Source organism: Oryzias latipes, chromosome 14, assembly GCF_002234675.1.
Source record: "Oryzias latipes chromosome 14, ASM223467v1".
Taxonomy (NCBI): Eukaryota; Metazoa; Chordata; class Actinopteri; order Beloniformes; family Adrianichthyidae; genus Oryzias; species Oryzias latipes.
This window is the reverse complement of record NC_019872.2, coordinates 19,620,193-19,645,481: the sequence shown is the minus strand read 5'-3', so window position 1 is coordinate 19,645,481 and position 25,289 is coordinate 19,620,193. Positions and strand designations below refer to the sequence as shown.

Sequence of the window (25,289 nt, the reverse complement as noted above, 5' to 3'; positions counted from 1 at the left end):
ATCACTGGCTGTATCTCATTTACAATGAATGGAAGCCACGGATGACTGTGAAAGATCAGATTTTTTAATTTCTAAGAGCTCCACAAAAGCATAGGTAAAAACGTCTCCATGTCTGGTCTCGTCTCCAGTCTTTTTTTTTTTTCTTTTTCGGTCTACTGCAGGATCTGTATCTGAATGACGGCGCTTTCAGCGGTACTTCCGTGTCTCTGTAACCCAGTTTGATGACTTGCTGTTCTGTTTTAGTCAGTATAAGGAAAAAATAAAAACAATAATGATTAAGTCTCGATGCAAATAAGAAAAATATCATAAAGTGATATCATAAAGGAGGACATCAGATTCTCCTCCATGTTTGTTTTGGATGGTGCTTCTTCTGCATCTTCTGTCAGTAGCAAATAATGCTACACACACCAACAGTGCCCTCTAGCCCTTGTGCTATCCAAGGCACTTTAACATTGGGAGTTGGGTCATCTAGACCCACTAGACAGTGCGCTGAAAATTTTTTCTTCAATGATTTGTGATCTTCACTGGTTTCCATGGATTACATGAAATCCTCTCCACCTTTATCTACCTTTGTCATGGTAGGGATAACACGTCGATGGTCATCTTGACCCCATAGGATAGCACAAGGGCTAGAGGTTGTTAGCAGAAAATGACAGCTAACGGAGAACCAGTTGTTAATGAGAAAAAAAAGATTATTTGAGCCTTTTTTTTTAAACACATTGCTCCTGAGTAGGTCCAGGTTAAATCCACAACAGGGTGCGGTTCAGTTGAATCCCAAGTAATTCTACAAAAAATGTACAGTACCCAATGTCCATTGCTGATTTGCTCAGTCACAAATTTTAAAAAACATGAAGCAAAGTCAATTTTTTTCTCCTCAAATCGAGAACTGGCCTGATGTGTTTTCTTGTATCCACAGAGGAGGCGTATCAGAGTGGACAGGGAGTGCTGGTGCACTGCCAGGCGGGCGTGTCCCGCTCTGCAACCATCGTCATTGCCTACCTTATGAAACATACCCTCATGACCATGACCGACGCCTACAAATACGTGAGGAGCCGGCGCCCTGTTGTGTCGCCCAACCTTAATTTCATGGGTCAGCTTTTGGAGTTCGAGAGGGACCTCAACTCCGGCTTGACTCCTCGGATCTTGATGCCTAGACTAAATGGTGTGGAGACACAGGTTTGAGAGGGGTCATCGTAGCATAACTGTGGCATGAAAAAAGTGTGTGCGTTACATTTAAAAAAAATTAAGTGATTAGAAACAGTCAACCTAGCAAACACTGGTGTGTTGAACAAAAAGAGCACTTTGAATACTGTGAAACATGAAATCTGGGACTGGATGGTCCATTTGTTTTAGCTGTAAATCTTAGACAGCCTGTTTTCCATACTGTGTACCGTTTATACTAAAATGGTATGTGCCAAAATTTTGTATAGCTCAAACATTACACAGAATTTTCTTTTTTTGTGTTTTCTCAAATACCTCTTCCGTCTAACTTCTATTGTTTACATTCTCAGACATACACAGAAAGGCTGCTTTTTTTGCAATGGATCATAAAAGCATGCAGAATGTGAACGCAACGGTTCATCCATCTCTTCATCCACAACAACACTGTCGTTTTTACCAAATGTAGCAGCACACAGATCCTCGCAAAGCACTTTACTCGCCACGCTTCCACTTATTATCAGAAACGAGAACAGACTTTAGTTACTCTTCCATGTATAAATATATATGCAAATAATGTGCTGTTTTGTTTTATGATTTAGGAAATGTGCAGCAAGATAAACCTGCCTATCACAGAAGAAATGGTTTTAATTATGCTCTGCAGACTCATTAATATAAGAGCATATGTCATTAGTAAAAGTTAATGGCACTATTTGTTACGTTTTTGTTATTTTACCGTGACAACGCGCCGCTTAGCTGGCTGAGCCGGTGCAGACCTCGACTGCAGCGGCAAAGGAAGCCGATATATTTGCTGGTCATCACAATGTGTTAAATAAAGCATCAGTTCAGAGAGAAAGTTCACCTTTTACCGCTTGTTTTTGTCCAGATGAAGTTTGTTTTAAAGAAGCCAGCGCAGTGATATAGAACATTTAAGCTATGTGACCGGAACTTCTTTTGTAGGTGTGCATTATTCCTGTGCGTTATCACTTTTTAATGCACAACCAGCAGCCAATCAGATTTGACAATTCACCCGGACCATGGTATAAACCCTGGTAAGATATTTATGTGAATATTTGGATGAATTAATTCATTCTCTATAAAACACTGCTGAGTTTAAATGACAAAACAAGTTTTTAAATTAATTTTCAGAAAATTCTTCTTAAAGTTAGAGTGCAGCATTTCTGCTGCTTTGGTTAATATTTGATCTTTGGAAGAGCACACTGTCACTTGATTTAACATAAAACCGCAACAATCAACCTGATGAAACTCTTTGGTTCAAAATTTACTTTATTTTGTTTATAAAAAAAAGATAGGATTTTGTAATCTAATATTAGATTTATGGTTCTGTGTTCCGAAATTTTGAGGTAATTAGAATTTGCATAATGCTGCAGTTGCTCAACTGACCAGTGTAGGCACTTTTTTAAAATTTGCCTTTTTTTCATTTATATAAGCCTAAATATGTGCATTTTAGAGGTGTGTTCTTTTGATTGGTAGATTGGGAATATCCAACAAAAGTCAATTTACTTAGTTGATGTGAGAAGAGCAAATTCTCGTCACTGTGCCTGCTAATTCAGGCTTGATTTTTTTTTTAGAATTTTCACAATTTTCAGAATTTGATTGGTGAGGTCAGAGATTTCTGTCTGCTAATCAATGGTTTTCCATTTAGAGCGACCAAGAGTCTAAGGCTGGTTGCGGCCATGGAGTAACATCTCTCAATATTCCTCTCATTGACTTTTGTTGATTTATTTGGCAGCATTGTGTTTGCAGGTAAGCACTTTAAGCCACCCTTTTAGTAATTTGTGGTTATCGCTAACCTTTTGATTGTTCACATACCTAATAAAACAATGGTTGTGGCTTCATGATCCAATCTTTTCTGCTGAGCTGATTTAAGACAGCTTCTTCTTGTTGCCATCTTAAATTGATTCAAATGTTACCAAACCAACTGTCAAAAAAGAGTGAAATGGCTTGACAAACCTGACAGTTGGACTATTGTTGGATCAGAAAATCTCCTACCAGTTATAAGACACCCCCTCCCGTTTGTGCACATTTTTTAAAATGAAGCAAGGTGGAGGGATAAACACCGATTTCCAATAGACGCCTGTCTCTAATAAACACTGGGCCGGCGGGGTTACTTTTGGAAGGTATACGGTATGCCATTTTTAGCCGAAATCAAAGAAAAAATCTGTTGTTTTGTTGGACATAGTTTCTGCAGAGTAACAGTAGTTCATTAGAAATCCCCCTCTGAGTGTGTTCGCACAGAGCAACCCCGCCCCCCTACCCATTCCCATTGCCGAACTCTCGGGTAGGGAGCTTGTGACCTGCCTATTGTAATTTTTTCGCATCAAGCATAATTTTTTCATCTGCCCTTGAGTCACAACAATTGAAATGAAGACATACTCAGAAATGCAATTTTAAGCTTAATCTTATTTCTACATGTCCTCTATCGTCAGAAAAATGCCACAAGAACATGTTAAAAGCACTATTTCCATCGGAGTGGGTCACAAAATACCTGTCTGAGCCTAAAGCTTGAATCGACTAATTGGCTGAAAGGCGACCCAACTGAGTAAGTTATAGTTGTGATACATAAACAATCTACCCTCAAAGGCAGATAAGTTATTTAAACCACACGGAAACTGTTTTATTTATGTAAAAAAAAAGTATTTTATTTTGAAGAAGGGACTACTTTCTTTTGTCTCCAGTTCCTCTAGTTTTCAAACTTTTCATTGCAAGACATAAAGGCATTACCTCCATGAAAACAGAAGAAGAGAAGAAAATAATAAATAATAATAAGAGTAAAAATGAATGCCCGTGAGTGACATCTAGTGTTTTGTAGTGCTATAAAAGTCATGCACTCCTGTGCAGAAGGTTCAATTGTTGCTGGACACAGAGCCATACATCTAATTATTTAAGTTTTTGTTTTTTTATTGGTTTAGAAACATCCTAATATTAAATGTGGTTGCACTTCAGACTTAGTACAATTGTGTTTTTAAATTTGCTTTTCTGCAGTCAAAAAATTTCACTTGTATGTTTACACCTTTCCAAGGCCAAAACCTTTTTGGTATTACTGATAAAATGATTCTCTCCAAACTCCATGATGAGGCCACATGGTTAACTGTGTCGCTAATGCCTATGCATCATTTCTAAAATGAGTCGTTTTTTTGGTGTGGTTATGTGATTCACTGTGAGCCCCTCTTTCTACATCACATCTGAGATGAGACTGTCCTGCAGAGCGACTCTGAAGTGGACAAACATGGTGGAATTTGTGCATGATTACAGAACTACTTTGCCCACAAGTGGCTGATCAGCCTGCTGCAACATTTGAAGTTTAGACACACTACTAAGACTTAATAGCAAATTCAAGCAGATATAAGTTCTTTAGTTTGCACTTTTTTTTTAAAGTGATGCCACAAACGCATTTTAGATTAACCCATACTAGTGAGTTTGTTATGAAGCTGTTTCATATTTTTAATACCTGTAACTATTTATGTTTGTCAATAAGATGGAATTATTCATTTCTCCTCCATTATCAATTTTCAAACAACTGCCACTACCGTGAATTCAAAGGGACCCCATCCGATCGTAACTACCAAATGCGAGTCCCTGATTGGACAAAGTTCAACCTGGTTTAACTTCCAACACAAGTTGTACATAAATCTCCAAAATGGTCTTAAAGATCTTCAAAGCTTTGCATGAGGGTTTGGAACAGGAAAGCCCGAAACGCACACTTACGCGTTTACATAGACAGAAATCTTGAAAGCGCGTTGCCAAGGGCGATGTGAACGTGATGGTAATCAGTACTGTCCACAGGCTTTTTATTTTCTTTTTTGCCCTTATTTTTATAGGACTGATATTTGGTGTTGTATAAATAAGGGATGATAGTCTTCTAAAATTGTCGCTCAATTAAAAACCTGCTGGACAAGCATTTATTTTGATTTTATACTAAAAGCAGGGATTAATGGAGGACCCTAAAGGTCCCCATGTCCACGAAGTTCAAGCCTTTGTTTTCAGCAACCATTTTGAGTCAGCCTGACCTGACAACTTTTATAGCTTTTGAAAATTTAAAACTGAAGAAAATAATTTTTAGGAAACTCTGTCTTTTTTCTTAGTCTGTCTGAGGAAAAAAGCAGTGACTCTTATTATACTGTGTGTACTAATTGGTAACAGTACTCATATCAGTGCATAAACATCAGGCGTTAAACAGAAAAGCATTGATTGAGCTTAAAAACACATTTTGAATCCATGAAGCCACCAACCCCTGTAATCTGTTTTTATTGCCCCTTTGTCCACACAAACACAACTTCTTGCTAAGTTTCCTCTAAAACCAAAATGCCTTGAGCTTTGCCTTGTTAAGACGCTCCTCTGTTGCTGTCAAGACTTGGTGACCTGATTTGCTTGTTGGATTTTTGGCTGAAAACTTTGATATGGACTTTATATTTTTATAATTCTTCATTATGTTGGGTAAAGAGGTGATTCTGTTTGTTTTTTTGTTTGGTTTTTTTTCATTGTTACATGGCTTTTTTATGGTACAAGGCTGTCTGATAGAATGGCATGCTCCACTGGGACACGGTGGATCTTCAGTTAACACCTCCGCTTTTATCAGACCTCAGGAAACTGAGGTCCTCATGCCGTGAACCCGTTTTTACCTCTCGCCATTCTATCAGCTGAAGAAGAAAAAGTGCGGCCAAACAAGCTGCTCCCGTCCTCCACCCGAACCTTCCAGGCTGCAGAAAGTGTAGCATTAAACATGTGAAGAAGGCCTGTGGCTTATGGATTTTTCTACAGACTTTATATGCAAAAAGACTGCCGGAGCGATTTCTTCAAGGCCACGCTGTGCAGACTCTCATCGCAGTGCTGTGACTGCTGACCTCAGACATTTGTACTGGAAAACCTCCAAAGGGAATTCAAAATGTCCCTTGAAGAAGCGAAGGGCCAGCGTGTGTTTCGTTTGTGTGTGTGTGTCGGTGTGTGTGTGTGTACAAGTCTTCTGTTAGTGTGTTGAACTTGAAAAGCTGAAGTCGGTGTTTGTATGATAAACTTTTTGAAAACTGTGTATATTTATGCTTTGCTTATGAACAGGAACTCATTTTAAAACATTGGTTGTGTCCGAACTCCCTACTACTCCCTGCTTAGTGTACTATATTGGGTCCAAACCTACAATTCCAAAATCCAGTGGTGTGAGGCTCACTAGATTAGCAAATATAGACCACAATGCAAACAAACTGTTGTTTGTGAAAAAACTATTTTAGTTTATTTTCAATAAATCATCCAAATTTTGAACATCAGAGCACAGTGGATTCATAAAGTATGAGTAAAATGTTATTATTTGTTGTTTTTTACGTCAGCAAACAAGCTCAGTGGCCTTGTGGTAGAGTGTTCGCCCTGAGACTGGAAGGGTGATTAGCAAGCATGTGTCCAAATCACATTCACATTCAAATCCAGGGCACTATATAGTACTGCCCTATATGGTCTTTTAGAGGTTAGGGAGTGGTGAGGGAATTTGGACATAGCCATAGTGTCATTTCCTGTACCAAATATTGAATTTAGGGATGTTGATTCTTAGAGAATGAGCTAGCTAGCTCAAATGAAAAAGACCGCTTCCTTTCTACCTTTAAAAAAGTGAGAACTCTTCAGGTATGATGAATTATAGTAATGCTGTGCTGTTTTCCTGTCCCCCTCTTCCAGAGACCTAGAAACTAATGTTATTGGACCTGTGATGCCTCGCTGTTCCCACTTCCATTTCCATAACTGACTCTTTCTCAGTTGTAATCTTTTCATATTGTAAAATCTATGTATTTAGATGTTTTTACCTTCATGTACTGACTGTACTCTTCAGAAATCTTTGAGGTACACTGTGACAAACACAATGCTGCTATATCACAAAGACTTCTGTCCATCATTTTTGAGCTGAATTAAAGCCTGAGCAAACTAAACTGAACCGAAACAGAGTGGGCTTGGATACTTCAATTCATTGTCCAACCATCATTTCAGAGTCTTCCTCTTCAAGCGTGATGAAGAAAGAGGGATGCTACATGTTTCCCCTGATGCTTGTAAAAGGTTAGCAAACAATAAAGGTAAATTATGACCAAAAAGAGACAAAACTGAGAATCTGGCGTTTGGTGGATCCGAGGCAGCTAATGATAGTTTAGGGATACGCGCAATTTCAAAATACACATGATTAAACATGTTTTTAAAAAGCCAGAATTAACCAAAGGTTAATTTTAATCTGTAGTCCCCAGATTGTTTGCAAATCTCAACCAAACCGTTGCTGAAGGTCAGTTAGACATTTGTGCAACACAAAGTCAGCATGACTACAGATAAAAATCATGACCATGTTTTCTTCCAATATAAAAATCAAAACTTGGAGAAATTCTGATTTGAACTGCAATGTTGCAGACTTCCAGCTAAAATCCACCTGTTTTAAATCAAATTTTTTTTAGTCACATCTCTAGTCACATGGTTTTGTGACAATCTCCAGTTGACGGTAGTCTGAATACAGTTTAAATGCAAGGTTCTGGACTCGATCCAGACAAAAATTAAGTGGACTCGGTCCGGACCAATAGATTTTTCCAGTCTGAAAACAACCTTAAAAAAAACACGTTTGTGCATGTTTTTTTTTGGTAACTTTGTTTGAGATTTAATTACAAGCATCCACTGTTGTCACTGCCAGTTTGTGAATAGATAGATAGATGATGACTTTATTAATCCCACAATGGGGAAAATTTCATATATCTGTGGCAGCAAAAAACGACATTCAGAAATAATCTATATAACATCAAAAAAGGACATAAAAAATGACATTCATATTAAATAATTAAGAATATTAAATTAAAAAAATTATAATTACAATGATTATTGAAACTATTATCGAAAATGAGGTTCATAATAAATAAATAAATATTAAACACTACTAATAATAATAATAACAATAATAATAATAATCACAATAATAAAAATAAAATATATACAAAAAATATGTGGTCAACTGCAAATGCTCGATTCCTTGCCCGATGCCGTTGTCATTTTTTTTTTTTTTTAAATTGTACAAATTGTAAAAACAGCAACAACTGCAACAAAAGTAAATGAATCAATGAGTAAAAGTGAAAAAAAAATCTAACACACAAAAGTCTAACACACAAAAAAGCCTTCATCTTATATTTCTTCGAAGTTATGATAATATGAACTCTGTGGGCTATTCATTTAAGTAGCATAGCCATTAGCATGTTGGCTTTTTTAAAGCTTATTTAAGGATAAGTTTGGGCATTTTAGCTTTACAAATAAAAACGTGATAAAGATAATTGTTTTTTTGTTTTTTACTTTGGATAAAAGTTTATACATAAAACTTTAAATATTAGCATTTAAGGGTTAACAGTTGAAAATGCCAAGACTTTTTTTTACCTCACAGGAAAGTTTCACTTTGAGTGAAAGCTCAAAGTGAAAACTTCTTTTAACATTTCTATGCTATTTGTAAAAGACATATTTATTTAAGAATTGAATTGATTTTGCTTTTTTACTATATGGGATTCTTACAGTGGGATCTAAGTATTTATAAATGTATTTGATTCATGAATTATACAAACTGACGATTAAAAAAACAATTCAGACAAAATGATGATTCCACTTCCAAAAATGTAGGAAAAATTGAAGACTTATTTTTTTGTAAAATATTTCTGGGAATGCTTTTCTGCTTAAATCTTGTTTGTGTGTGTGTGTGTGTGTGTGTGTGTGTTTAAAACAATCTTGTATTGTGTTGTAACGTTTTCATCTTAAGAATTAAGAAAATAATTAAATTTAAAAATAAATTGCATGAAAAAATAATTTGAAAAAAACATTCTTTTTAAAGTTTTTTAAATTTTAAAGGAAGATGCAAATGTCTTTCTATCTCAAAAAGCAGCAAAAAATATACATTTTTGATTAGTTGAGGTGACCTGAGTAGTTAGTTTTGAATTTTTTTGATGATCACTCCCACTCTTAATGAAGTGTATGTTTGGAAAGTTTCGAGCTGTTGGACTACTGTTGAAAAAAAAGAACAATCCCAATCAATGGTTCAGATACCTCTGCTTTGCTCATCCTGACTATTACATAATCCTGGATTCGCAGCAAAGTGATGCTGTGCTCGAGGGGAAGATTGATCTGAGGGAGAGGAAGGTTAAGCAATCTCAACATCTGTCTGCAGTTGCAACTAGAATTCACTGATTTTGCTGACTAGTCATTTTATTTCATTTGTTTTTTATAGAGGAATCTAGATCATAAATCCTCCTATTATATTACCAACATGTTTCTGATTTTAAACCTCTACTCTACATATTTATATATACATATACATATTTATAAAATGAACTGTCCGCACTGGCCTGACCAAAAATAGCAACACGTATTTTAAACTCCTCTTGTCGATATGCTGGATGCATTTTGCTTTTCAATATTAACACTTATTTGTTATTTGAGCCTGAAACCCAGCTGCTCTGTCAGCCATTGAGTCCCATCGGGAAATCAATGACCCAAATGGCTTGAAACAAAACTCTTTCATCCTACAACATTTCAATATTTATTGACATTGACCACAAGCCTCGGCACTGCTCTAGTTCATATGAAACAGTTTGACATCTTTCAAGTGATAATTCAAATTTTATTTTTAAACATATTAAATGTATGGTTTCTCCACTTTAATGTTCCCAGACTCGTCTGTCCCCGTGTGCCGAGGTAGTGTAATTATCTTCAGCTTAATTAAAATCTAATTAGGTTTGGAGAAAAATGCAAGGAAATGTAATTAACTATACCTTTATAAATATAATTGTCAGTGGAAATTTAAATGTATTTGTTCTGATAAAATAAAATACTGTGTGACTAATCTGTGCCTTTTTTATTGATCTGATGCATTACACAACTTGCAGCAAAAAATAAGAGATTTGCGAAGAAGCCTGGAGTGTTTTTATGCAACCTGTTTCTGTGGACCTGCAACAATTTTACTGGAAATGAAGCAAAAAGCCTGTATAGTTTTATCTCCAACTGCTATAAAATCTGATGGGTTTTTTTTTTTATGCACAGCATCAAGGCTAATCTGTCAGCAACATCCAGCAGAGGGAGTCCTTAACATGCATCAGGTCTTCTTCTCCTTTGAAGGGAATTCATAGTAAGAATATTAATATTCTGTAAAGTTGGCTTCCTCCCACTCACTTTCAAGCAAACAATTAAATAATTTTGACAAATGTCACATTGAATGGATTCAATGTGACATGTAATGTGGGTATAAATGCAAATATGTCTATTTATGACTCCACTTGTGTGGAAATGTATGTATGTATGGCATCCTTGACATTTATATAAGGATGTATATGAGTGAATGAACCATCTTTCCCTTTTGATCTTTTCGTTTTCTAAGAAACTCCCAATTTATCATCCAGAGATTATATATCTGTGTATCAGGGGAATGGAGCCCGTGACTTCAGAGCCACATGTAGCTCTTTGACCCGTCTATAGCAGCTCTGGTTAAAAAAAAAAAAGAAAATGGTTTACATTTTGAAAAGTAAAAAAATAGAAAAATTAAGTGATTTAAAATATGCTAAACTCATTAACAAAACGTTGAACATCAGTAAAACATGTGTCATAACTTAAACAAAAACATTAACAGATTTTTGAGCGCCGTTTACTACAAAAAATCAACTGGAGGTTACTGACCACAACCAGAATTAGGGTGTGCTGGATTATAAAGCGGATTTTTTTAGATGTTTAATTAATTTAAAGAGATGAAGTGCACTTTATGATTAGAAAAATATTTTTTTAAAATGGCCCTTTATTGCTGCATTGAGATGATGGAATGTGACACAGGGCGTTTTTTATTTTGAAAGAAATTCATAAGAACCTCTGCTATCAAAAGTTATTAACTATTTCATATTTTGGACAAAAAGGCTATGTTCTTTATATAATTATGTTTTAATCTTGCACCAAAAAAAGCCATAGTTCTATAATAATAATAAAAAGGAACAATTGCAACAATTACATAAACACAAATCAGTGTCTTATTTTTCTCAACGGTAAAGTAAGAGTGTGGTTTTTACTGGGTTGTCAGTGAGAAATCAACCTGAATGGCTATTTCAGTGGGATTTTTTTTCCCCGATTGCTTGACATAAATCAATTTTCAAACCTGTGATCCCAGAAAGCCCTCAAACATGTTGCAGATCACTAAGAGTTTTTATTTATGTATATTTTTGTATCATTTTCTAACATTTCTAAACTGTTTCTGTCTACTTAGTTCTACAGTTTATAAATGTTATCGTTTCTGTTAAACTTCCAGGAAAAAATGACTTAATACTTAACGGTATTTTTTGTGATTAAGAAATACGGAAAGCAAGTTGGACAAACTGCTAAAACGCGAAGCCTCCGTTAGAGCAGCAAAACGCCATTCAAGCCGAGAGAGGGTTAGCTTAGCATGTGTGGCGTCGCGTTATCGTTTCTCGTGTTGTTTCGGAGCTATCTTTTGCCTTTATAAATACTACCGTGTTTGGTCGTATTTTAGCGAATCCGTCACTAAACTGAAAAAATAAAAATCATTTTAACGCAGCGTCGAAAGTTACAGAAGCAGCTAAGCAACATGTCTGAGCTGCCTTTTCCTCCATAGGGTGTTTGGTCGGACAGCATCACCGAGGCCGCTGCTCAATCAATATAAAATGACTTTTCATGTATCTGCCACTTTTATATTCACAGAATTAGATTAATAATTTATAGAATTTAACATTTAAAGTGAGGCTTACATCTCAACATTATGAGAGGGATGTAAAGCTCTAAGTCAGGGCTGCAGCAGTCCCCATAGCAACAGAGGAGAGGATGTATATCTCAGCCACCCCATAATCCAAACCCATGGTGCTCATTTCCTTACATCTAAATAACCTTTCAGCCTTGAACATGTAACCTGCCCAAGTATTCTGGTTTATGTCAGAGGTTGAAACCTGAAACAGTCTAATTGACCCCAATTTCCCAAATCCAGATATGGTACATCCCATCCACATGGGGGAACCGTCTCTCCCTCCCTTCAACTGGCAGATACCATTTGCTGTCAAAGGGGTGATCCCATCCATCCACCACAAATCTAGTGCTCATTGTGGTAGAATTTCAGTGCACTGGACTGTACAGAACAGGGTACCATCCAGGCTGTCTGTGAGGGGTGGGGTCCAGCTGCTGATACCACCAAACACAAGCTCAGAGAGGGACGCGGCGAGGTGGAAAAAGACGGGGAAAGAGTGAAGAGGGGGGAAGACAGCACCTGAAGAGGAATCTAATACGGGTAAGGAGAAAAGGGGGTGGATGGATGGGGAGAGACGGAGGAAGACAATGAGGAAAGGTCCAGAATGAAATAGATTTGCTTTTCTGCTCTGCTTTCTTCCCCCTCTTCTTCTCTATCTTGATAGTTTACCGGAATAATTTCAGTTTGTGACAGATTGGTTTACTGATTACATCATGTGAATATTGAGTCATGGTTCCATGAATGTCTGGATGGCTGCAGTGGTTCAGTATAAAAGAGAGATTTCTGTTGCTTTTCGAGCTCATGGTGGGCCCTGCTGAATAGAACCGGCCCTATTTCTTTCGTTTATCCAGAAAAATGCACAGCATGTTTCCACACGTTACATAAAATGATTAGGTCTCTGCTGACACATATTCATTCTTTATTACTAGAGACTAAAATTCAAGCTCGCTTTGCAGGTTTAGTGGAAATAAGCACCTAAATAAAATAGTCTGATGAGCTTTTGACAGACGTGTTGTTTTATGTTTTATTGTACTCGTCATTTTATATTTTTGGGGGTTTTATTAGCGAAAAAAATGAATTTTCCTCCTACAAATCTAGAAATGTTGGCTAAACCATTAGATCGATTTTTTTTTTTTTTTTAAAGAGGCATGGATTTGAAAAGCATGCGTGTCCTTCATGATGGTGATTGCTGATGTCTTTGTGGCCAGGATGAAAGGAGACACCCCAGTGAACAGCACCATGAGTGTGGGCCAAGCCAGGAAGCTGGTGGAGCAGCTGAAGATCGAGGCCAGTTTCTGCAGGATAAAAGTAAGGCGAGCTGAACGTCTCGAACAAAAGTCCCTTTTTTATGTGTAAACTTAGCCTTTTCATTCAGTTCCATCTTCAATGGAAACATTTCCAGATGGTCTTGGTTTGATTTTGTCCTTGAATGGTATCACCTCACATTATTCTTTGCCTGAGCAAAACCCTCAAATGTTCTGATCACACCCTGACTTATTAACATGCATTTTCTCAGAGAGCTTGAATATTTCAAAAATGTTTTAGTGTTGGAGACTTCTGGTGCTACTCCAATTAGATAATTAACTCAAAACTCCTGTAAATGTGTTCCGGCTCTTTAATTAGTCCGTTGCTGTGCATCAGTGGGTCACACCGCCATGAGGAAGACTGCAGACTGCAGAAAATGATCTCAGACATTCTGTGCAATGAGGGTAAATGGTTTGTGTTAAGAAAGCTGGTTGTTCACAGATCTGTCGTCGAGCACATGAATGGAAAGCGGAAGGAAAATGTGCTGAAGCAGCATAAATTCAAGCAGCTTTGAGATGTAAGAACTTGGAGATTTACAAGAACTTGGACCTCATCAGTTGCATCCTTTGTGTCGATCCACTTTTGAAGTAGATGATTTCAGAAACCTTTTAGGTGGGTTAAAGACGTCATTTTAGATTTGTTTTGAAAAGTTTCTTATGGTAAGATGTGACATTTTTTCAGTCTGTGGTGGTTAAAGTAGCCAGGTCATCTGCTGGTGTTGAAGGCATCTATGAAAACAGCCTGGGCTTCTATCTGAGCCACAGAGTTTTGGTTATATTTTGCAATTTTGGGTTTAATGACAGCCCTGGAGATTCCACAGTGGTCAAATTTGGCTGTTGTTTTTTTTATTCTATTTTATTTTATTGACTGCTGTTAATTACTGCTACCAAAATTCACAAAGAAAAAAAATGTATTTAAAAGTCTATAAGAAATTGTTCTTGGGTTCTTCAGGGTTTTGCCAAAAAAAAAAGAAAAACCCTGATAATATTGATGGAATCAATCAATATCTACAGCAGATGAATAATTGAAGTATGTTTTCCTGTTTCAAACTAATTTATAGATTTTAAATGTTGGATGATTTAGTCATTTATTTTTATTCTGAACCCACTTAAACTACAACATCTAACAATGACCTTAAAGATGACTCCTGACCTCACACGTGATGTGTTAATACAGAAACTTTAAGATTTCCTCACAAGGTGATAACACCCTTCTGTTGATTCAAAACCGCTCACAATGTTCGCTGGATTAACCCCTCCATGCCTGACTTTATTTCCAGTTACATAAAAAAATTCTTCCTTTTTTTTCATGGAAAGTGATGCTAAATTAACTCTTGTGCTATCTTAGATGTCCCCACCCTTACATTGACGTGTTCTCCCTACCATGACAAAGGTGGATAAAGGTGGAACGATTTCATGTAATCCATGGACACCAGTGAGGTTCACATATCATTGAAGAAAAAAAGTTCAGAGCACTGTGTGGTGGGTCTAGATGACCCAACTTGTGCCTAGGATAGCACAAGGGTTAAGTGGAGTCCTGGAATTGTGTCGCGAATTAGCGTCATTCGGCATGAACATTTGAAATCAACAAAAGTAATAATTAGTTAAATACATTTTTTTAATAACTAGAAAAGACTGAAAATGAGGTCACACTGAGGTGTGTCCTCCAATCACAGGGATCTTCCATCCTGTGATCAGTGTGTTTATTTAGAGGCTGTTTGCTGACATGCTGTGTTGAACATGGAGCACAGGAACAGGAGAAGAGAGTTTCCTATGAAGATTAGAAAGGAACTCCAGATGAACGGGTTGAAGGTAAAAATGATGAGAGCCTCTCTCTGCAATTTGACGTTTCCATGACAACAGCTGCACAGTTTATTCAGAAGGTCTACAGGACTGAACCTCTGTGGACTGATGACAACTAAAGAGAGGAGTGATGCTAACGGCTATCAAAGACATGCAGATCACACTAACAAAAGTGGTTTTTGAGCCAAAGTGAACTTCATGGGAGAAACCAAACCATGAAGAAAAAGGAGAAAAACTGAACAGATCCAGAGCTTCAGGGAAAATGTGCTTCACACAGATGAAACAAAACTTTTTTTTAATTTAGCCTGGTGTTCAAAGATGCTTCAGCTGTATTTATGTTTCAGCTTTCTGCTGATATCAGGATATTTACCCTTTATTGTCATGAAGACAAAAACGCTTCAGTTTGGAATTTGGACAGCAGGAACACACCTCATGATTAAGAGAATGGTTGACTAAATTTTGTTTTTTTAAAAACACAATGTGTTCAACCAATTTAAGCTGAAATCATAAACAATTTGAAAAATTTTACAACTATTCGAGTTCACTTAAGTGTGTGAAGCTACTAGGAGGAGAGGTGGAGAAGGTGGAGGACTTGAAATACTTACAGGTGGGGTCAACAGTCCAGACAAACAGTGAGGAAAAGAGGTGAAGAGGTGTGTAGAAGCAGGTTGGAACAGGTGGAGGAAGGATTCAGGTGTGATGTGTGACCAAAGAGTGTCAGCAAGAATGAAAGGAAAGGTGTGGAAGACTGTGGTGAAAGCAGCCATGTTGTTGGATGAGAGACAGGAGGCAGAGCTGGAGGAAGTAGAGATGAAGACGCTGAGCTACGATCAGGAATAAGTCCATCAGAGGAACAGATCATGGTAGATGGAGCTAAATGGAGGGAAGCAGGTGGAGATGGTTGGACACATAGGGAGGATGTGGGTAAATGGATGCTGAGGTTGGAGCTACCAGGAAGGAGGTTGATGGATGTAATGAGGGTGGTTGGTGGGAATGAGGACAAGGATGAAGATGGGGTTAGAAAGAGGTGGAGGATTTCATGTGGTGCCCCTTAAATGAGCAACCAAAAGACAGAAAATACATATTCTTGTATTGTTAATACTTCACTTATGCAAACATTTTTTTTCCCTCTGTAATTTCATTTAGTTTCTAATAATCACACAAGCACAAAAAAACTTGTTAGACAGTTTGAATTTAGGGTTATAAAAACATTTTTGTTTCTGTTTTAAGACAAATTAGCTACAGGTTAAGGCAACAGAGTAAAACTTTGGGACTGAATTACCCAGATGTTTTTCAAATATTAACATAGTGACTTTTTTATTATTTATATTTTGATTTTTTAACATTGGCTTTTCTCGACACCACTTTGCTCTCAGCTATAAGATCTTTTTTATTTTGACCTATCATAACAAAATTGTCCCTGATATATGAAGCTCAAAGACATGGCTGGATCTCATGAACAAGCATCGACTGTCTCCCCCGTAGGTGTCAAAGGCGGCGGCCGACCTGATGGCGTACTGCGACGCCCACGCCTGCGACGACCCCTTGATCACGCCCGTGCCCACCTCAGAGAACCCCTTCAGGGAGAAGAAGTTCTTCTGCGCTCTGCTTTGAGACACATCAGGGATTGTTGGGATTAAGAGTACAGCTGTACAGTATGTACTATGTATGTACAGTGTGTACATGTACTTCCAATCGAGATAAGACATCAATGTACTATAGTAACCTTGCATTAAAGCTGCCGATGTACAGTACACGACATACATCGTCTTGAGCTGTGAACACTTAGATGAAAGAGAACAAAAACTTTAAGAACCTTCAAATTTGACTAAATTGAAAATGCATATTGGGGATTAAACGGCTTTTGTCTCATTTTCCAGGATCATAGTTATTCCAGCAGTAATAAGATACTTCATGTTTCCATAGGAGGTCCGTGAGTGACAGAGGTGCTACACAGTTCAGCTGCTGACAGGTCAGGAAGTCTGGCTCTCATAAAAACACCCAAACAAGTCAGATCTGATCAATGAGAGGCACAATTAAGGTCATTTAATGTGAAAAATAAGGGGTATTTTTTGTATTTTTTCTGTGATTGTCACTGCATTTCATATTTTCTGTTTCCTATACATAGAGGATTGGCTGATTTCTTTCAGGGTTTGATTAAGACGTCTGCTTTTTGCTCACTTTCTTTACTTGTGTGGAGGTAGACGTGTGTGCGTTCAGGTGCTACAGGTTAAGCAAAAAGCACCCAACCACTGTTAAAAATAAGAATTCAGATTTTATAGTTCAAGCACACGGTAACCCATTCCTTACATGATTAGCCGTCTGTTGAGTGGCTTATTTTCTCATTTCCCTTCAGAGTTTGAGCTATTTTACAGGCTGTGTTAGAGTTAACTGTTCAGATGTGAGATTTCTCCAATTCTATTACCTTTCATTCAGATGAATAAGGACGTGTATGTGGACTCATGACTCTGTTAACCCTCGTCCTGGACTGTTTAAGACATAAAACCATGTACCCTGCAGACATCATAGAAGCAGAAAGAGTAAAAACCTGCCACCCAAGGGTGTCCCGCCTCCTGTGTCACTTCATTCCATTAAGACAAAAAGTCAAATCACACGAAAGGACACAAACTCGCTTTTTATTGTTTCATAATAAAAGCAATATAAAAGCATTTCCTGTTAAATGACAGAACAGTCGTTTGAACTCAGCTGGTTTGCTGACATGAATGAAAGATTGTTTAACAGCTATTTAAAAATGAATCGACCTTAAGCGATCACACCAGCACACATTAAGGCCACTCTTGTTTAAAAGACAACTTCAGCAATAAATAAAGACAGTCTGAGATGGCCTCGAGCGTTTAGGGGTTTTGCACCGGCACTCCCCGTTTGCTTCAGGGTCAAACGAAGTTAGAAGCCAATCAGACTGAGGTTTCCTTTAACAGCTGCTTTCAACTCACTCCAGCTTTAGCTTGTATGACTTAGCGGCTACATTTTCAAACAACAAAATCCCTTCACACAGGAAAAACAAAACGTGTTATTTACAGTACAGAGAACAGGTTTGAACTCAAATCCTCTGACGACCTTTACTGTCGATCGAGTATCTCCACCCAAACGAGTGTTTTCCTAAAAACATTCAAACAGATCTTGAAAGCCCATTTCAGTGATTTAGCATCAGGCGAGCACACCGCGATAAAAGCTCTACCTTGAACAGAACAATCCGAGGCGAGATAAAACTGAAAGTGAAAAGGTTAGCAAGTCAAACAAGTGTAATTACATTATTGAGGCTACACATTTAAATCTACGGTCACAGTCGTGCTTGTGATTGCAATTGAACTTTGATTGCAAAATTCATAGGTTACGTGGGAAATGCAAGAATTGGCAGCCAGGAGACCAAATGACTATTTAGAGTGTAAATCAAGACGCTCAAAGAGTGTATTCAGTGCCAGATCTCACAGATGAATTACGTCCAAATCACCGATAAGCTGTACATTTTGGAACTCAAGGGTGGGAAAACAGAAGACTGAAGGTTTATAGGAAGGCGTCACACCATTCTTTGAGGCAGCCATAGCAGTCACCCTGCTGCTTGGCATTTGCACCGCAGGTGTCTTTCAGCCAGTCCCGGAAGAGCTCCTCGTCTTTCTTTAGCACCAGAAACTGGCCGAGGACGACGTACGCCTGCGGAGGAGAGCACACGGAAAATGACTTCCAGTCAGTTCGGCTTAGACCCAAAAAAAGTGCTGCCCCCAAACCCTGCAGATGATTGTGCAACAGCCACAGGAATCCTGCTGGTACTCGGTACTGGGAGTACATTAGCCAACAGAGCGCTTCAGGTGTGAAAAGGGAGAAAAATACCTTATCAAAGCCTTTTTCCTCCAGTCTTTTGCCCAGAACTTCTCCGATTCCTGCTAGAGCCATCACCGGTTTCTCCCCCATGGGCTCAGCCACAAAGTCTTTGTGTTTTTGGGATGTTGACGACATGGCTGTGAAAGATAATTTTAAAAAGACGCTATATTAGTTTAGGGCGTTATTTTGGTTAAGATATTGAATTATAAGAAATTTAGATCTATTTTAAATATCCATAAAAATCAGAATGATGAGATGGCTTCAGTGAATAGCGATCGCTTATGATTTTTAATAGTTTCCCGTCTCAGCAGATAGATCGTAGCTTAGCTAACCAAAGGTTGGGTGCAATAACCGTCACCGTGTCCTCCTAATGCAATTCTGGTATTAAAAATTAGAAACTTAATTTGAAAATACTGATTGGTATCACATGAACGAAATAAAAGAGACTAAAGAGCATAAACAAGTGCCTGTGGTTCTGCTAGAACGTTTGATCTTTGTTTAACCGAACGGAGTCAGATAACTGAACCCCAGCCCCGCCCCTCCGTACCCCGTGTTGAATTGCGCGCCAGACGAGTCCAAGCTAACGGGTTTAGCAACAAACATCTGAACTGCAAAAGCTCAAAAATACATTATTTCAACTTCATTTATTTATCGTACACTGAGCCTATTATATTTTCAAATTATTGTTCACCTTTACTAAACCTCTTAGAGAGAGAATGTTTAAAATTAGCGCTTAAGAGTGACCTGTGGCCGGGGATTTGAGGCGCTTATGCTAGCCTAATGTAGCTCTGTATCGACATTGCAAACATTCCAGCTTCTTATTGCTTATTGTAATTCAAAACTTAGACATAAGAGAATATTTAAAAGAACAAAAAGGCTTAATGCGATCCTACCGTTCGCTGCCCGGTCACAACTATACGGATAAAGTGGATGAAAACCCGTAGCTCTGAGACTTTCTGTTTCAAGCTAAGCACCGGTGACCACAATGCAACGCGGGTGCGTCATCACGTAAAAGTGGGCGTTGCACGTTCTGCGAGGGGAGGAGAAGTTAAAAGCATGAATGGAGAAGCTTTATTTAAAAAAAAATGTATTAAATAAAAAAATAAATAAACGGAAAACTTTGGAAATATATACATTAGAAAATGAGAAGCCTTGTGTGACAATGTGTTACGGACAATCATGACTTCATTGATGCTTTTTTGTTTTGTTTTGTTTTTCTTTAATTCTTTTATATTTGTGTGACTAATGAATACATAATTAATGTGTCAAAATGTACAAATAAAATACAGTGAAGTTGAGGGTGGGAATGAATAAGATAAAAAATATTTTTGAATAAAAATATGATCTAAAATAGAATCAAGTATTAGTACAAGAATTACTCAGAATGAAATTCTTAAAGTTAAAATAAGAGATCATGAAACTTTTGGTACAGCAATGTCTATAGTAATTAAAGGTCAGTAACACTGCAGAATGCTAATATATTAGCAAAAGAAATTACTATTTTTAAAAAGTACTCAAAATTGTTTTGGCACTTTAAAGACCCACTCAATGAAATAGGTGTTTTTGGAGTTTTTAACGTGTTTTTGGAGCATTTTTCTGGTGATGCAGGACGTATATAAAAGAATAAAGATTTAAACTGTGTTTACTTATTTATATAAATCATGCAAGAGCAGACAAAAAAAAAAGGTGTTTGAAAAAGCTCTCTTCAGTGACGCAGAAACTAAAATGGCTGTGGTCTCCCTGCTCCACTCTATTCTGATACATCCTCTTACAGACAAATAGATCCATGAACGTCTTTGCTTTCCTTGTCTGAACTGGAATCTGGATCTAAACTGTTCAGCTGGACAGCTCTGATACTGCTCTCCATTTTTGTTGCCAATCTTAATTAGGGGCTGTAAGTTAGAAGCAGAGCTTGCAAATGAAGGGATGAGGGGATTTCAACAGAGGGTCACATTAGCATCAACTCAGAGGTGAATTTCTAATTAATCAATTTGAAAATGACGTCATGTGTGTACCTTTTCTGTCTTTCCCTCAGTGGAAACATTTGTCTTTTGATTTCAGTCACACTCTGGAAAACTTGTAAATGCCAAAAACAATATGCATATGGTTTTCATTTTTGAAATAGAACTTTTTCAAAGTTGATTGAGTGCTCTGTGACAGACTGGCGACCTGTCCATGATGCACCCCGCCTTCCCCCACAGCAGCTGGGACAGGCTCCAGCAACCCTGTGACTCCAAAAGGAATATATATGGTTAAGAAAGTGTTTTTTTTTTTCTGCTGCCTATTGCCTTGGGGAAGTTATGCACACAATCAAAGATTTTAATAATATGTTTTCTAAATGTGCTCCACTGTTTGGTTGAGCAGTGTTACAACTGTGGCCATATTTTGGTTTGGATTTCTTTTTGTTCTGTCTGTTCTGTTTTTTGTGTATTTTTTTGTATCAGAGTGGGACTTGGTTGTTTTTGTGGATCTTTGTGTCTGCCTGTGTCTGATTATTTTCAGGTGTGGTGCATGAAGGCGTGGCTCCTGTTGGACCCAAACTGATGAAGGCAGCCTTCAAAAGCACAGTGTGGCCCTCCAGTCTGTGAGAAGGGAGCCCTGTGCCAATGTGTCTCCACTGTAGCTTGGTGCTCTTTGACACCTGTTTTGTTGTACTTTATCGCATGTTGTAGTTTTTTGTGGTCCTTTGTAGGTTGTTTTAAACTTTGTCGATTTGTGTTCAGGTCCACTCTGTTGTCTTTTAGTTTGTAGTTATGTTTTAAGTGAAGCTGTAGGGGTGAACTGCCATCTTCTTTAGTACTCCTTTTCTCATGTTTGTTAGTCCAGGGAGATTAGTGTTTGTCTTTGTTTTCCCTTTTCCTTTGGTTCAGGTAAGATTGGTTTGTTATTTTGGCCTTGGTTCACCCTGAAGTCCTTTTTTATTTTTTTGCTTCACTTTTAGTTCCTGTTGGTTGGTTTTTATTCCTTTTGTTAATCTTTGTATGATGAAAAAACTTTTGTTTTGTAAATTAAAAATGGGAAAAACGGCTACTTCTATGTTATGCCCCTCTAGACACCCCTAGACTTAAAAAAGGTCTTTAACAGCAGGCTGTTAACCCTTGTGCTATCTTAGATGACCCCACCCTTACATTGAAGTGTTCTCCCTACCATGACAAAGGTGGAAAGATTTCATGTAAACCATGGACACCAGTGAAGATCACAAATCATTGAAGAAAAAAGGTTCACAGCACTGTCTAGTGGGTCTAGGTGACCCAACTCCCAATGGTAAAGTGCCTAGGATAGCACGAGTTACAGACACATCTGATGTTGATTTTTCAGCCTTGTTTTGCCTTTGAACACAAAAGTCAAAGTCAAAAGTCAAAGTCAACTTTATTGTCAATTCTTCACATGTGCATCACATGCAATGAATCGAAAATCCGTTTCTTACTCTCTTGTGTCTGTTCAGGGGAAGAAAAATAAAAACAAAGTATACGTTTAAAATAAATAAGTAAAAAGAAAGAAAAAGATACAATTTACAATATACAACATAGGCAATTTGCTATAAAAGTGCGAGTGCACTTAAGGCGGTGTCTCAAGGCGGGGGGGTTCGTTTGAGCACTGTTCATGGGGGGATATGGGTGGTGGGTAGGTGGAGAGGGGAGAGGGTGTTTAGCATCCTGATGGCCTGGTGTGTGAAACTGTTTCTGAGTCTAGTGGTCTGGGAGCAGAGGCTCCTGTACCTCCTCCCTGAGGGCAGAAGGCTGAACAGGTTGTGTGCAGGGTGGTGTGCATCCTTGGTTATTGTTAGTGTTTTGCGGGTGAGGCGGGTGATGTATAAGTCCTGCAGGGAGAGGAGTGGTGTTCCAATGATTCTCGTGGCTGTGTTGACTATGCGCTGCAGGGCTTTCCTGTTGCTGTGTGTACAGCTGCCCCCCCACACAGTGATGCAGCTGGAGAGGATGCTCTCGATGGTTCCTCTGTAGAATGTGGTCATGATGGCTGGTGAAGCACCTGAGCCAACACAGCATTGAATGTCGACATTTTCCACTTCCTGTCAAATATACCTAACGTTTGCGTCTCTAGTGCTGTTTGTAATCATGTCTTTGTTTTCTGAAAAACAATAATTATATCCTATAAAGGCTTTTGATGTGCTTTTTAGCAGGAAAAGTACATTATGTTGAATTTTCTGCAAGTTGCAATAAATTAGCTTGTAGGAACAAGTTGGAGATCAGCCAAATCAATTCACTCCTGACCAGAAGTGGGTAGTAAAATATATTTACTCAAGTATTTTTTTGGTGTAATTCTACTACTTTTTGACTTTTTCTCTTGTATTCGTGATGACAAACCAGTTCTCACGAAACACTGGGCTGTTACAGACTAATTATAACTTTGAAACGTTTGCATCACCATTGCAGAAACAGGCCCCCTAGAAATAAGTCAGAAATTCTTGACATTTCGACATTTTTCTTTAAATAGGCCATGCAAATGGGGTAAGAAAAATTCTTAGGAATTCTTATTTTAAGAGATAAAATTCTACTCACAGAGACATGTTATTTTTCTTGCAAGAAAGAAAATAATACATTTTATTCAAGATCAACTTTATTAATCCCAGAAGGGACATTTAGTAGTAGTAGTATCTTGAAACACGGGTCTTTTTGCCATCTTAAGATTCAGTTTTTGCAGAGATACACACCAATGGCAGATAACTGCATTAAAGTGAAAAGATGGGGGGGGGGGGTTTGTAAATAATTCAACTTTCACTGTAAAGCCATCAGTGCAACAAACTTTAACAGTCTGTGCGTGCGGGGAAATCTCAGAGACAACTATCTTTTAATGTTTCTCTAGCAGCAGTGATGTGATGCAAGTTTTTCCTCCGATAAAGAAAAATAAAGCTTCATCATAAATGTCCGCCCATGTGTGTTTGCAGCATTTCAAAGAATGTAAACAAGAGGATGTTTGTTTTAATTTATTTCTCTTCAACCCGTGTGCTATCTTAGATGACTCCACCCTTACATTGACGTGTTCTCCCTACCATGACAAAGGTGGATAAAGGGGAATAGGATTTCATGTAATCATGGACACCAGTGAAGATCACAAATCATTGAAGAAAAAGGTTCAGCGCACTGTCTAGTGCAGGGGTGGCGAACACGCGGCTCGCGAGCCGCATATGGAGTTATTTCAGTCTCAATAATCAGAAATGCACACAACCGGTTTTACAAATACACACGCTCCGATTCACAAATGTCATTTTATGCAAACGTGAAAAATAAATTCGGAAATACACACCCTGTGTTTCACAAACACACAGATTGTGTTTCACAAATGCACACTAAATGTTTTACAAATGCACAATAAGTGTTTCTCACAAATGTGCACACTGTTTTTCACAAAAACATTTTAGAAATTCACAATAAATGTATCAGAAATACACAGTAAGTGCTTCACAAACGTGATTTTTAGTTACACATGTGATGTGAACTCACAGATCATTCGAATTGCAGACTGTGCATTCAAAATCCCGTTCTCGTTTGTGAATCTCCCCGTGTGTGTGAGAGATTTTTCTACGGTGAATATTGAGACTCATCTGACGGAGCGGGTCAACTAATGTCACCATTGGCTAGTGAATCTGTCAATCAAACTCATCGGCAAAGCAGGCGGGTTCGCTTTTAGCCAATCGAATGGCCCCTTACACTTTCTCTACGCTTTCTGCAGGTGGCAAAAGCTCCGCCCATATTTGATTCTGTACCAGTCGGTCGTTAGCGTGTTAGCCTTAGCATGGCTTGTCGGTTTATTTGCCTTGGGTTGTCAAAAATTACTGGCTTGTGCAACTTTTCAGTGGACCTGGGAGCAAGGCAACAGTGGTTGAATGCAGTTGACATAGAATCCATCGAACTCTGTACTGGTCATGAGATTTAAAATGAATGTTTCACTCGGGATTGTTTGTACGTTATTCTCTTAGCTTTCATGCTAGCGTCATTTCAACACTCAGACACAGTTCCCTTCGGTCGTGATCATCTGAAGGTGGAGGAGAAAAATCTTTAACTTCCACAGAAGGTTTTGTGGAGAAACTGGCATCACTTTGCTCCGTACCACGCAGTGGGACTACATTACCTCAAGTTCATCTCACTGTCAATCACAGACGCCCAATATACACCTCCCCTGCTCAGCCCAAAGTCACTTTGATGGACCTTAATTTTATTTTTTTAATAACTCAAATGTCATTGATTTTATATTGTAACCATATACATATACACCTCTTGGCCAGGTCACCCTTGCAAAAAAGATCCTCATCTCTCTGGGTTTTATAGCTGGTTAAATACTACACAACAAAAGATGGTCATAGAACAACAAAGTGCAAACATTCACCCTTTATTGCAGAGTAAAATTCAGTGAAAACATGGACAGATTAAAACATCAAAATTTAAGCAAATGTGGGATCTCTACTGATTTGAATTTTATTTAAAGTG

General features: G+C 38.0%; 3 protein-coding genes across 4 annotated transcripts in view; 2 read left to right on the top strand and 1 right to left on the bottom strand.

The window, feature by feature from the left end:
- Positions 1-7,093, top strand: part of LOC101166327 (dual specificity protein tyrosine phosphatase CCP1) — a 29,505-nt gene extending 22,412 nt beyond the window's left edge. For both annotated transcript variants that reach the window (XM_004076687.3, XM_020709020.1), the window contains one exon: positions 917-7,093. In XM_004076687.3, the coding sequence (XP_004076735.1) occupies positions 917-1,182 (266 nt within the window). In that variant the 3' untranslated portion in view covers positions 1,183-7,093. The remainder of the gene's footprint in view (positions 1-916) is intronic.
- A 4,873-nt stretch (positions 7,094-11,966) lies between these two features.
- Positions 11,967-17,565, top strand: gng3 (G protein subunit gamma 3). Its single transcript, XM_004076586.4, has 3 exons — positions 11,967-12,436; positions 13,105-13,204; positions 16,489-17,565. The coding sequence occupies exons 2-3, from the start codon at positions 13,106-13,108 to the stop codon at positions 16,615-16,617; spliced, it is 228 nt and encodes a 75-aa protein (XP_004076634.1). The 5' UTR covers positions 11,967-12,436; position 13,105; the 3' UTR covers positions 16,618-17,565.
- Positions 17,566-17,619: 54 nt separating this feature from the next.
- On the bottom strand, positions 17,620-19,867 carry banf1 (barrier to autointegration factor 1). Its single transcript, XM_020709019.2, has 3 exons — positions 19,737-19,867; positions 18,853-18,980; positions 17,620-18,675 (listed from the first exon to the last, which is right to left on the bottom strand). Exons 2-3 carry the CDS (start codon positions 18,976-18,978, stop codon positions 18,529-18,531), a joined length of 273 nt encoding a protein of 90 aa, XP_020564678.1. The 5' UTR covers positions 18,979-18,980; positions 19,737-19,867; the 3' UTR covers positions 17,620-18,528.
- Between the last annotated feature and the right edge of the window lie 5,422 nt (positions 19,868-25,289).

Excerpts from the sequence above, each read along its gene's own strand:
- gng3 (XM_004076586.4), top strand. The coding sequence starts at position 13,106 with ATGAAAGGAGACACCCCAGTGAACAGCACCATGAGTGTGGGCCAAGCC. Across the intron at positions 13,205-16,488 it reads CCAGTTTCTGCAGGATAAAA|GTGTCAAAGGCGGCGGCCGA; the intron begins GTAAGGCGAGCT and ends TCTCCCCCGTAG.
- banf1 (XM_020709019.2), bottom strand. The coding sequence starts at position 18,978 with ATGTCGTCAACATCCCAAAAACACAAAGACTTTGTGGCTGAGCCCATG. Across the intron at positions 18,676-18,852 it reads AGGAAAAAGGCTTTGATAAG|GCGTACGTCGTCCTCGGCCA; the intron begins GTATTTTTCTCC and ends TCTCCTCCGCAG.